Source organism: Hyla sarda, chromosome 2 (assembly GCF_029499605.1).
Source record: "Hyla sarda isolate aHylSar1 chromosome 2, aHylSar1.hap1, whole genome shotgun sequence".
In the NCBI taxonomy this organism is placed as follows: domain Eukaryota; kingdom Metazoa; phylum Chordata; class Amphibia; order Anura; family Hylidae; genus Hyla; species Hyla sarda.
In genome coordinates this window covers 493,114,563-493,128,180 of record NC_079190.1, presented here as the reverse complement: position 1 = coordinate 493,128,180, position 13,618 = coordinate 493,114,563, and the positions used below count along the sequence as shown (strand labels likewise).

At 43.8% G+C, this 13,618-nt stretch overlaps 1 protein-coding gene across 1 annotated transcript in view; it reads left to right on the top strand.

Annotated features, from left to right (window-relative positions):
* Positions 1–544: 544 nt before the first annotated feature.
* The window catches only part of BRWD1 (bromodomain and WD repeat domain containing 1), a 132,048-nt gene continuing 118,974 nt past the window's right edge, over positions 545–13,618 (top strand). The window contains exon 1 of the mRNA XM_056559676.1: positions 545–699. Coding sequence (XP_056415651.1) covers positions 651–699 — 49 coding nt within the window. The 5' untranslated portion in view covers positions 545–650. The remainder of the gene's footprint in view (positions 700–13,618) is intronic.

Sequence of the window (13,618 nt, the reverse complement as noted above, 5' to 3'; positions counted from 1 at the left end):
TCCACGCTTAGCGGCTTTCCAGCTGTTTCAAAACTACAACCACCATCATGCCCTGACAGACATAATGGGGGTTATAGTTTCGCAACAGCCTGACAGCCACAGAATCTGCTTTTATTAACATTTCCAGCTTGTGTTACACTCCAGCCCCTATTAAGAAACAACCTGCTGCATTTCAATGTTTTTCTTTCTTTTCAAACTACAACTCCCATGATGCCACGGCATAGTAACACCCGCAACGGACTCATGGGAAATGTAGTTCGAGAGCGTCGCCGCCAGGGGGTCTGAGTCAACAAAGTGGTTTATTGTGTAGTTCTCGTGAAAGCAGTCGCCTCACCGCCGCGGAGGGATATCTGACGCTGTATTTTATTCTCTCCTCCCCCCCCCCCACACCGAACTATTTTCTTAGCTAAAAAATAGTGAGTTTAATACTATTACTCAGCGCTAGGATAGACGTTATGCGGTATGAGGGATTTGGGAGCTTTTTGTGTGATTTAGGAACAGGGATAAGCGTCGTGAGGGACTACTTTGTCTCGGAGCGGCCTTGACGCGGAGGGAGCGGAAGGTTTTTTGTGAGGTGACGGAAGGGGCGGAGCTTAGTTGCAGAGTGTGCAGATGAGCGGAGGCCGCACGGAGGACGCTCCTGAGCCGGCATGGCGCTCCAGCCTGTACCCAGCTGCTCCATGCAGCCGGCGGAGTCAGGTAACCGCCTCACCCCCTTCCGGAGCTGGGCAGTGCCCGGGGCCAGCACTCACTCCTTACAGCTATGCCATCTGCTGTCACTTAGTGAGCTGTCACCCAGCTGCCACATAGGCGCCCATGTATAGTTGTTGTCCATTAGACAGTGGTGCAAAAAAAAACAACTGTCACGAAAAAATTGGCGCAGGTTGGCATTATAAAAAAAAAAAAACGCCATGTGAGACGATGCCCCGAGTGCCCGCCGACTCTACGACAAACTTTATTCATAGTCCACAAGCTCAGACGGTCCGCTAATTCTGTCATCGACCGATGGCGAACTACAAGTCCCAGCATCCGGTTCTGTAATGGTTAATCTAGGCATCGTCGACCAGAGGCGTACTACAAGTCCCAGCATCCAGACACAGTCTAGCGATGCCTCGCGTTCTATAATAGTTGACCTAGGCGTCATCGACCAGAGGTGTACTACAAGTTTCAGCGTCCCATCAACTTCTAGTTGACCTAGGCTTCATCGACCAGAAGCGTACTACAAGTCCCAGCGTCCAGACACTGTCTAGCGATGCCTCCGGTTCTTTAATAGTTGACCTAGGCTTCATCGACCAGAGGCGTACTACAAGTCCCAGCGTCCAGACACTGTCTAGCGATGCCTACGGTTCTAGTTGACCTAGGCTTCATCGACCAGAGGTGTACTACAAGTCCCAGCGTCCAGATACTGTCTAGCGATGCCTCCGGTTCTTTAATAGTTGACCTAGGCTTCATTGACCAGAGGCGTACTACAAGTCCCAGCATCCAGACACTCTCTAGCGATGTCTCCGGTTCTATAATAGTTGCCCTATGCTTCAACGACAGGAGGCGTACTACAAGTCCCAGCATCCAGACACTGTCCAGCAATGCCGCCGATTCTTTAATAGTTGACCTAGGCTTCATCGACCAGAGGCGTACTACAAGTCCCAGCGTTCAAACACTGTCTAGCTATACCTCCTATAATGCAGGGTTTCCCAACCAGGGTGACTCCAGCTGTTGCAAAACTACAACTCTCTGTCCGGGCATGCTGGGAGTTGTAGTTTTGCTACAGCTGTAGGCACCCTGGTTGGGAAACACTGCTTTAATGGTTAACCTATGCAGCACTGACCGGAAGCAAACTACAAGTCCCAGCATCCCATCACTGTCTAGTGATGCCTCCAGTTCTATAGTAGTTAAACTGGGCTTCATCGAACAGAGGTGTACCGTACTACAAGTCCCAGCATGCCGTCATGGTCTAGTTTTAGTTCTAGTTTTAGTTGTAGTTTTGCAACATCTGGAGGTCTACATATTGGAGACCATTGGTCCCGAACCCCTGACAGTGCTGCATCTGTCATCGACCAGTTGAGAACTACAAGTCCCAGCATCCAGTTCTATAATAGTTAACCTAGGCTTCTTCGACTAGAGGCGTACTACAAGTCCCAGTGTCTCGTCATTGTCTAGCGATTCCACCGGTTCTCCAATGGTTAACCTATGCGTCTTCAACTGAAGGTGTACTACAAGTCACAGCACCTCATCACTCTCTCCCCTTGCTCTTTATTGGTTAACCTAGACTTCATTTGCCAGAGGCGTACTACAAGTCCCAGCATTCACATCATTGTCTAGTTCTATAATAGTTGGCCTAAGCTTTAAAGGGGTACTCCGATGGAAAACTTTCTTTTGTTTTTTTTTTTTAAATCAACTGGTGGCAGAAAGTTAAACAGATTTGTAAATTAATTCTAGTACTTATTAGCGGCTGTATGCTCCAGAAGAAGTTCTTATCTTTTTGAATTTGTCTGACCACAGTGCTCTCTGCTGACACCTCTGTCCATGTCAGGAACTGTCCAGAGCAGGAGAAAATCCCTATAGCAAACCTATCCTGCTCCGGACAGTTCCTAAAATTGGACAGATGTGTCAGCAGAGAGCACTGTGGTCGTGACAGAAAAGAAATCCAAAAAGAAAATAATTTCCTCTGAAGTATTCAGCAGCTAATAAGTACCGGAAGGATACGAATTTTTTAATAGAAGTAATTTACAAATGTGTTTAACTTTCTGGCACCAGTTGATTTAAAAAAAAAAAAAAAGTTTTCCACCAGAGTACCCCTTTAAATTTTCAGTGAAAGCTTGCACTTGTAGTGCCCCTACCACCATCTGACTTTTGGGGCAAGGGTTCACTGTCCGGGCATGCTGAGATATGTAGTTTTGCATCGACTGAAGACAGAACCTATGACAGACCACTAATTCCATAATCGATTGGTGGAGAACTACAAGTCCCAGTGTCCTGTTACGGTCTAGCTATACATCCTATTCTATAATGTAGTGTAGCCTTTGGCTGTCTGGGCATGCTGGGAGTTGTAGTTTTGCAACAGCTGGAGGCACCCTGGTTGGGAATCGCTGCTATAATGGTTAAAGGGGTACTCTGGTGGAAAACTTTATTTTATTTTTTTAAATCAACTGGTGCCAGAAAGTTAAACAGATTTGTAAATTACTTCTATTAAAAAAAAAATCTTAATCCTTCCAGTACTTATTACAGAGGAAATTATTTTATTTTAATTTCTTTTTTGCCTTTTTTTTGCTCTCTACTGACACCACTGTCCATGTCAGGAACTGTCCAGAGCAGCATAGGTTTGCTATGGGGACTTTCTCCTGCTCTGGACAGTTCCTGATACGAACATCAGGTGTCAGCAGAGAGCACTGTGGACAAGACAAAAAAGAAATTCAAAAAGAAAATAATTTCTTCTGTAGCATACAGCTGCTAATAAGTACTGGAAAGGTAAAGATTTTTTAATAGAAGTAATTTACTAATCTGTTAACTTTCTGGCACCAGTTGATTAAAAAAAAAAAATGTTTCCACTGGAGTACCCCTTTAACTTATGCATCACTGACCAGAAGCAAACTACAAGTCCCAGCATCCAATCACTGTCCAGTGATGCCTCCAGTTCTATAATAGTTAACCTAGTCTTTATCGACCAGAGGCGTACTATAAATCCCAGCAATCTGACACTGTCTAGTGATGTGTCCAGTTCTAAAATAGTTAACCCAGGCTTCATTGACCAAAGGTGTACTAGAAGGCCCAGCATTCGGCCTGGCGTCACCACTGACTTACCAGGACATGCTGGGAGTTGTAGTGTTGCAGTTGTAATTGGGAGCACTCAGCATTGTTAAAGGGGTACTCCACTGGAAATCTTAACCCTTCCAGTACTTATCAGCTGCTATATGCTCCACAGGAAGTTCTTTTCTTTTTGAATTTCCTTTCTGTCTCACCTCAGTGCTCTCTGCTGACACCTCTGTCCATTTTAGGAACTGTCCAGAGCAGGAGCAAATCTTCATAGCAAACCTCTCCTGCTCTGGATAGTTCCCGGCATGGACAGAGGTGTCAGCAGAGAGCACTGTGGTCAGACAGAAAAGAAATCCAAAAAGAAAAGAACTTCCTGTGGAGCATATAGCAGCTGAAAAGTACTGGAAGGGTTAAGATTTTTTAATAGAAGTAATTAACAAATCTGTTTAACTTTCTGGCACCAGTTGATTTAAAATATATATACTTTCCAGTAGAGTACCCCTTTAATACTATAGTTACATTCCAGCCGGCACTTTGGTAGGATTTGGGGCTGAGTTTTTAGGAACTAAGCTGCATCTCCAAACTTGTTCTGTAACTTTCTAATATACTTTGTCTCAGTTCCTTATCTGTTGCAACATCTCCGCATTGCTGTAAGTCGCTGTTTCCCAACCTTGGCAGAACTACCACTCCTATCATGCCGTGACAGCCTGCCACAGATGCTCTAAGGCAATGGTCTCAAACTGTGGCCCTCCAGATGTTGCAAAACTTCAACTCCCAGCATGCCCGGACAGCCGTTGGCTGTCCGGGCATGCTGGGAGTTGAAGCTTTGCAACATCTGGAGGGCCACAGTTTGAGACCGCTGTTCTAAAGTTGGTAGGTCCGTGTTTTTCAATCTTTGACTATCCAGTGGTTGCAGAATTACAACTCCCAACAAGCCCTGATAGACTATCCTCAGGCACAGGCAACCTTCAAGCGGTACTCCGGTGGAAAACTTTCTTTTTTTTTTTTTAATGAACTGGTGCCAGAAAGTTAAAAAGATTTGTAAATTACTTCTATTAAAAAATCTTTATCCTTTCAGTACTTATTAGCAGCTGTATGCTACAGAGGAAATTCTTTTCTTTTTGAATTTCTTTTTTTTGTCTTTTCCACAGTGCTCTCTGCTGACACCTCTGTCCTTGTTAGGAACTGTCCGGAGCAGCATAGGTTTGCTACAGGGATTTTTCCCTGCTCTGGACAGTTCCTGATACGGGCATCAGGTGTCAGCAGAGAGCACTGTGGACTAGAGCTGGGCGGTATGACCAAAAATGTGTGTCACGGTATTTTTTGTAAATTATGGCGGTTCCACAGTATTTAACAGTATTTACCCCCCCCAATCATCATGTGATGGGAGCTAAATCCCCCCCCTGGTTTATCGGCACAGCGCCCCCCCCCCCCAAATAATAATCACCCGCGAAACTTTAACTCACCTTCTTCCTACCTTCCTTCGTTGCTCCGTAACCGGCCTCACGGTCCTCTTGCTGCTTCCTGGGGATGGGAACGTCACAGAGCCGCGAGCCTATCACCGGCCGCAGCGGTGTCCCGCTCCTTACATGACAGTGCGCTCAGCCTATCACCGTCCGCAGCGATGTCCCACTCCTTACATGACAGTGCGCTCAGCCTATCACCGGCCGCAGCGGTGTCTCACTCCTTACATTACAGTGCGCTCAGCCTATCACCGGCCGCAGCGATGTCCCGCTCCTTACATGACAGTGCGCTCAGCCTATCACCGTCTGCAGCGGTCTCACTCCTTACATGACAGTGCGCTCAGCCTATCACCGTCCGCAGCGGTCTCACTCCTTACATGACAGTGCGCTCGGCCTATCACCGGCCGAGGCGAAACATCACTGCAGCCGGTGATAGGCTGACGGCTCTGTGACGTTCCGGTCCCCAGGAAGCAGCAAGAGGACCATGAGGCCGGTTCCGGAGCAATGGGGGAACGTAGGAAGGTGAGTTGAGTAGGACAGTGCACTGCGGCTATTAATTTGAGGGGGGGGGGGGGGGGGGGAGTGCCAGAAAATTAAACAGATTTGTAAATTACTTCTACTTAAAAATCTTAATCCTTCCAGTACTTATTAGCTGCTGAATACTACAGAGGAAATTATTTTATTTTTGGAGCACAGTGCTCTCTGCTGACATCTTTGTCCATTTTAGGAACTGTCCAGAGCATCATATGTTTGCTATGGGGATTTTCTCCTACTCTGGACAGTTCTTAAAATGGACAGAGATGTCAGCAGAGAGCTCTGTGTTCCAAAAAGAATAATAAGTACTGGAAGGATTAAGATTTTTTAATAGAAGTAATTTTCAAATCTGTTTAACGTTGTGGTACCAGTTAATTAAAAAAACAAACAAAAAAGTTTTCCACTGGAGTACCCCTTTAAGGCCGTGTTTACCAACCAGGGTGCCTCGAGCTGTTGCAAAACTACAACTCCTGACATGCCAAAGGCTGTCCGGGCATGGTGGGATTTGTAGTTTTGACAGCTGGCGGCACCCTGGTTGGTAAACACTGTTTTAGGGGTTTCTCGGCTGCAGCAGGTGTCACCATATGTTCTTTCATTTCCTCATAGATCAGTGCAGGGTGATAGACTTGTAAATTAATGTTGTCACAATATGCGTTTTAGAAGTTTTGTTCTCAAAAATAGACATATTTTTTTTGACCAGTGCTATGTTTTTGGTTTTGGTACCTTAAAGGGGTACTCCGCTGCTCAGCGTTTGGAACAATCTGTTCCGAATGCTGGAGCTGGCGCCGGGAGCTCGTGACGTCTTAGCCACGGTTTGTTCCAAATGGTTTCATAGAAAAGTTTTTTTTCCAAGCGCTGAGCAGCGGAGTACCCCTTTAACCCCTTAAGGACCCAGCCAATTTTCACTGTAGGACACGGCCATTTTTTTGAACATCTGACCACTGTCACTTTAAGCATTAATAACTCTGGGATGCTTTTACCTTTCATTCTGATTCCGTGTTTGTTTTTTCGTGACATATTCTACTTTATGTTAGCGGTAAATTTTTGTCGATACTTGCATCATTTCTTGGTGAAAAATTCCAAAATTTGATGAAAAAATTGAAAATGTTGCATTTTTTTTTTTACTTTGAAGCTCTCTGCTTATAAGGAAAATGAATATCCCAAATAAATGATATATTGATTCACATATACAATATGTTTACTTTACGTTTGCATCATAAAGTTGACGTGTTTTTACTTTTGGAAGACCCCAGAGGGCTTCAAAGTTCAGCAGCAATTTTCCAATTTTTCACAAAATTTTCAAAATCGAAATTTTTCAGGGACCAGTTTTGTTTTGAAGTGGATTTGAAGGGCCTTCATATTAGAAATACCCCATAAATGTCCCCATTACAAAAACTGCACCCCTCAAAGTATTCAAAATCACATTCAAAAGGTTTGTTAACCCTTTAGGTGTTTCACAGGAATAGCAGCAAATTGAAGGAGAAAATTAAAAATCTTCATTTTTACACTCGCATGTTCTTGTAGACCTAGTTATTGAATTTTTACAAGGGGTAAAAGGAGAAATCTTCCTAAAATGTGTAACCCAATTTCTCTCGAGTAAGGACATACCTCATATGTGTATGTGAAGTGTTCGGCAGGCGCAGTAGAGGGCTCAGAAGAGAAGGAGCAACAATGGGATTTTGGAGAGTGAATTTTTCTGAAATTGTTTTTGGGGGGGCATGTCACATTTCGGAACCCCATATGGTGCCAGAACAGCAAAAAAAAAAAACACATGGCATACTATTTTGGAAACTACACCCCTCAAGGCACGTAACAAGGGGTCCAGTGAGCCTTAACACCCCACAGGTGTTTGATGACTTTTCGTTAAAGTTGGATGTGAAAATTATTTTTTTTTTTCACTAAAATGCTAGTTTTTAATTTTCACGGACCACTGATCCAAAAATCTGTCAGACACCTGTGGGGCGTAAATACTCACTGTACCCCTTATTACATTACGTGAGGGGTGTAGTTTCCAAAATGGGGTCACATGTGGGTATTTATTTTTTTGCATTTATGTCAGAACCGCTGTAAAATCAGCCACCACTGTGCAAATCACCAATGTAGGCCTCAAATGTACATAGTGCGCTCTCACTCCTGAGCCTTGTTGTGCACCCGCAGAGCATTTTACGCCCACATATGGGGTAGTTCCGTACTCGGGAGAAATTGCGTTACAAATTTTGGGGGTCCTTTTTTCCTTTTAACACTTGTGAAAATAAAAAGTAAAGGGCAACACCAGCATGTTAGTGTAAATTTTTTTATTTTTTTACACTAACAAGCTGGTGTAGCCCCCAACTTCTCCTTTTCAAAAGGGGTAAAAGGAGAAAAAGCCCCCCAAAATTTGTAGTGCAATTTCTCCCGAGTACGGAAATACCCCATATGTGGCCCTAATTTTCCTTGAAATACGACAGGGCTCCGAAGTGAGAGAGAGCCATGCGCATTTGAGGACTAAATTAGGGATTGCATAGGGGTGGACATAGGGGTATTCTACGCCAGTGATTCCCAAACAGGGTGCCTCCAGCTGTTGCTAAATTCCCAGCATGCCTGGACAGTCAGTGGCTGCCCGGAAATGCTGGGAGTTGTTGTTTTGCAACAGCTGGAGGCTCCGTTTTGGAAACACTGCCATACAATACGTTTTTCATTTTTTACTGGGGGGACAGTGTAAGGGGGTGTATATGTAGTGTTTTACCCTTTATTATGTGTTAATGTAGTGTAGTGTTTTTAGGGTACATTCACACTGGCGTGTTACGGTGAGTTTCCCGCTAGGAGTTTGCACTGCAGTGAAAAATTTGCCGCAGCCCAAACTTGAAGCAGGAAACTTACTGTAAACCTGTCCGTGTGAATGTACCCTGTACATTCACATCGGGGGGCAAACCTCCAGCTGTTTCAAAACGACAACTCCCAGCATGTACTGGCAGACCGTGCATGCTGGGAGTTGTACTTTTGCAACAGCTGGAGCTACACTGGTTGGAAAACCTTCAGTTAGGTTCTGTTACCTAACTCAGTATTTTCCAACCAGTCTGCCTCCAGCTGTTGCAAAACTACAACTCCCAGCATGCACTGATCGCCGAAGGGCATGCTTGGAGATGTAGTTATGCAACAGCTGGAGGTACGCAACTACAACTCCTAGCATGCCGAGACAGCTGTTTGCTGTTTGGGTGTGCTGGGATTTGCAGTTTTGCAACATCTGTAGAGCTACAGTTTTAGAGAACACTGGAAAGTGATCTCCAAACTGTGGTCCTCCAGCTGTTGCAAAACTACAAATTCCACCATGCCCAGACAGCAAACAGTTGTTTGGGCATGCTAGGAGTTGTAGTTTTGCAAGATCTGGAGGGCTACAGTTTAGGGACCACTATATAGTGGTCTCAAACTGTAGCCCTCCAGCTGTAGCAAAACTACATATTCCAGCATGCCCAAACAGCTGTTTGGGCATGCTGGGAGTTGTAGTTTTGCAACATCTGGAGGGCTACAGTTAGAGACCACTGTATAATGGTCTCAAACTGTACCCTCCGGATGTTGCTAGGCAACTCACCGGATTCCGTCGGGTCCAGCCGCACGTCATCGCCGATCTCCGTCACTCGAAGCCTCCGTCGCCCGCCGGGATCGGTAAGTGGATCTTCGGCGCCGGTCTCCTTTCGTTCCACGTTCTGCCCCGCCTATTGCGGGTGGGCAGGACGGGGAAAACGAAAGTTAACCCCCCTGCCCCCGATCTGCTATTGGTGATCGCGTCTAGACCACCAATAGCAGGGATAGGAGGGGTGGCACACCCCTGCCACCTCACTCCTATGCCTTCAGGGGGATCTTAGACACCCAGGATCCCCCTTATATTCTGGGTCACCGGGTCACTATAGACCCGTAATGACCCGGAATCGCGCAAATCGCAAGTGTGAATTCACTTGCGATTTGCCGCGATCGCCGGACCGGGGGGGGTGGTGGTTTGGTCTGATGGCATCCTGGTCCGATCCCCACGCGGCAGGGTCCGGAATTCTCCATGACGTACGCGTATGTCATGGGTCCTTAAGTACCAGGTTGTCATGACGTACGCGTACGTCAATTGTCCTTAAGGGGTTAAGGATGCAGGGATTTTTCATGTGTTTTCCTCCTCCTCTTCTAATAGCCATAACAATTTCAATTTTCCACTTATAGACCTATGAGGGCTTGTATTTTGTGCCAACAATTGTACTTTGTAATAGGGATGTGCCGATACCAATTTTTTTTCTAAGACAGAGTACAAGTACCGATACTTTTATTTTTAAGTGCTCGCCCGTACCAATTACTGATACTTTTTTTTCAATGTCATGTAAAAGTTTTTTTTTAAAAGGAAATCTGTCACCAGTGTCACCTGCACTAACCTGTCGGTACCAACAGGTGGCAATGATAACGGTACTTACCTTGTCCCGTTCCGTGGCGGGGATCTCCGGTAATCTTGTCTGTTACCTCCAGCTCCGGGCACCAACTTCGAGCATGGGCGGAGCTTAGTGACATCACCGCTGCTGTTCTCTGCTGGGCCCCGCTGCTAGAAAACAGCAGCGGTGACGTCACTAATCTCCGCCTGTGCCCCAAGCCGGGCGGGAGCTGAAGCTTAATGGCCAAGATTACCGGAGATCCCCGCCACGGAACGGGACTAATTTTTTTTAACGAAAATTAGTATGCATAAAATTCTCCTCTTCTGACCCCTTTGACTTTATTTTTGCATATACCAGGATGTATAAGGGCTTATTTTTTGTGCCGTGATATGTACGGTAGTTTTTATTGGTACCATTTTTGTAAGGCTCAGGCGACTTGATTATATTATATTAATGTTTTTTTCTGATATATGAAATAACCAAAATAGGCAAATCTGGACTTTAGTATTTTTTTCTATGTATAATGTTATGTTTTAATAGTTTGGACATTATTGTGCGTTGATACCACGTGTATGTTTTTTTTAATTATAATATTTTATTTAAAAAATGGGAAAAAGGCTGGAGATTCAAACTTTTAAGGGGTTAATTCACGTTTATAAAGTGTTTTGTTTTAGGCCTCATAGGAGACTATTACATGTAATCTTTAGATTGCAAACGCTGAACAATGCTGCTCCATAGAACATCATTGATCAGTGTTATCAGCGCTCCATTGCTGCAGCATTGGAGCGCCGATTGGACGGTGGAGAGGCAGGTAAGGCACTACCGCCCCTCCTGCCCCCCAACCCCCCCGATTATGACTAGCAAACACAGCCAGCAAAACTTCACGTCTTGGCAACTTGTCAAATAATTTTTAAAAAAATTTTTTTTATAGTAAATTATAGCTATGCTTTAGCCTCTTAAAAGGAACACGTCATCAGATTTTACCCTATATAACCGTTGGCAACAGGTTATACAGGGTAAAAATCAGCTTACTCGCCACGTCCCATTGTCTTCAGGGGGGGGCAGTCATAGTGAAGAATATATGTTGGTAGAAATTATATACAGAAGAGGTGTTCAATAACATTTTTAATGATATTTTGTAAAATCCATCAGAAAAAAAAAAGTGCATTCCCTAAATATGAATATATATATATATATATATATATATATATATATATATATAAAAGGAAAACTGTCAGCTTGCTCCCCCCCCTCCCTGCACTAACCAGCGGTACTGGCTGACAGTGCGGGGGACGCTGATCAGTTTGATGCCTACCGTGCCCGGATCCGTCCGGCAGTTCAGAACGGCGAGGCGGATCCGGGCACGGTAAGGAACAAACTGATCAGCGCCCCCCCAGTACTGCTGGTTATTGCGGGGGGGAGCAAGCTGACAGTTTTCCTTTAAAAAACAATTTGCAGACCATTGTTTATCAAGTACATTGCCGAATGCTCAACAAACAAATCATGATCAATGATAAAGAAGGTTGTACTTCTTGCTAAAACAAGTATACAAGGGAAAGTAAAAGTGCACTTGTCTCACTAAAATAACATAGACCAAATATACGGTAAGTTGAAAAGGTATATATTCGCTTATCACACAATCCCTACGCGTTTCTGTCCTCATATGGTTGGCTATATATACGGATGTCCTCAGGGGAGTTGGCTTAGGTGCAGCAAGGGACTGTAATGGAGAATATCTCAGAGAGGGGATCTGATACCCTGGTAAAACAGTATAGTGATGGATAAAATGGTATCCCCCATGAAACAAGGCTGACCAATTAGGTTGGGGGGACCCACAGATACATCCATTAATACCAAAGAACAACTAGTCACACTGAATACCCCTAGGCTTTTTATAGACTCTTATGGCAAGAGCCTTAGGCCCCTTTCACACTACATAATGATTGCTATGGAGGGGACATGTCAGCCGCGGCATCATGGCGCTGCCAATACGCCTCCTGCATTGGGAGAGCTGGGGCTCCGCAGAGGTCCCAGCGTTCTGACTCCCGCCATAAGTTGTATAAGGTTGAAGTACTCCTTTATCAGGAGACTAGTGTAACAATACCGGAATGCAGCAACTCAAGGACTCATATTGCCAGAAAAATCAGGTGGCATATATCCAAAAATAGTGAGTCCTTGTACTGACATATAGGCATTCCTGGTGCTGACATTGGGTGACAGAGTGGTCAGGAACCCTGCAGTGAGAGGGTCCAGGTGATTACTGCCCGCTTCTCATTTTTCGATAAAAATGATGTAAACAAAAATAAAACAAGGGTTATCGCAGCATGCGTAAATGTCCGAACTATTAAAATATAACATTTATTAAACCGCGCTGTCAATGGCGTGAACATAAAAATAGCAAAGTCCAGAATTGCTGATTTTTGGTCACTTTATATACCAGAAAAAATGAACAAAAAACAATCAAAAAGTCCCATTAAAATAAAATACAGTTAAAAACTACAGATCATGGCGCTAAAAAATGAGCTCTCATACATCCCCCACATAAGGGAAAATAAAAACGTTATGGGGTTCAGAACAGAGTTTTAAAGGGGTACTCCTGTAAAAAACAATTTTTTAGTAAATCAACTGGTGCCAGAAAGTTAAACAGATTTGTAAATGACTTATATTTAAAAATCCTAACCCTTCCAGTACTTATCAGCTGCTGTATGCTCCACAGGAAGTTGTTGTCTTTTTAACTTTTCTTTCCTGTCTGACCACAGTGCTCTCTGCTGACACCTCTGTCTGTCTCATGAACTTTCAAGAGCAGGAGAGGTTTTCTATGGGGGTTCGTTCCTGCTCTTGACAGTTCCTGAGACAGACTGGTGTCAGCAGAGAGCACTGTGGTCAGACAGAAAGAAATTCAAAAAGAAAATAACTTCCTGTGGAGCTTACAGCAGCTAAGTACTGGAAGGATTACGATTTTTAAATAAATAAATACGTTTTACAAATCTGTTTAACTTTCTGGCATCAGTTGATTTAAAAAAAAAATTTTTTTTTTTTTTGCTGGAGTACCCCTTTAAGAATACTAATTTTTTTGCAGTAGTAAAATAAAACAAAACCTATATAAATATCTATATAAAGGTATCATTGTAATCGTATGGACCTACAAAATAGGTATAAGGTGTCATTTATACCAAAAACTGCCGTGCGTAAAAATAAACCCCTCCCCAAAAAAGTTGCAGAGTTGTTTTTTATTTTTATTTTTTCAATTTCACCCCACAATTTTTAATATATATATTTATTTTGCCTTTGCTGTAGATTTTGTGGTAAAATAAGAGATGTCATTACAAAGTACAAGCCCTGAAATGTTTTTGTAGGTGAAAAATTTAAGAAGTTACAGCTATTACAAGGTGAGGTGGTAAAAAATCTAGAGGGTTAAAGGGGTACTCTGGTGGAAAACATTTTTTTTTTTTTATTTAAATCAACTGGTGCCAGAAAGTTAAACAGATT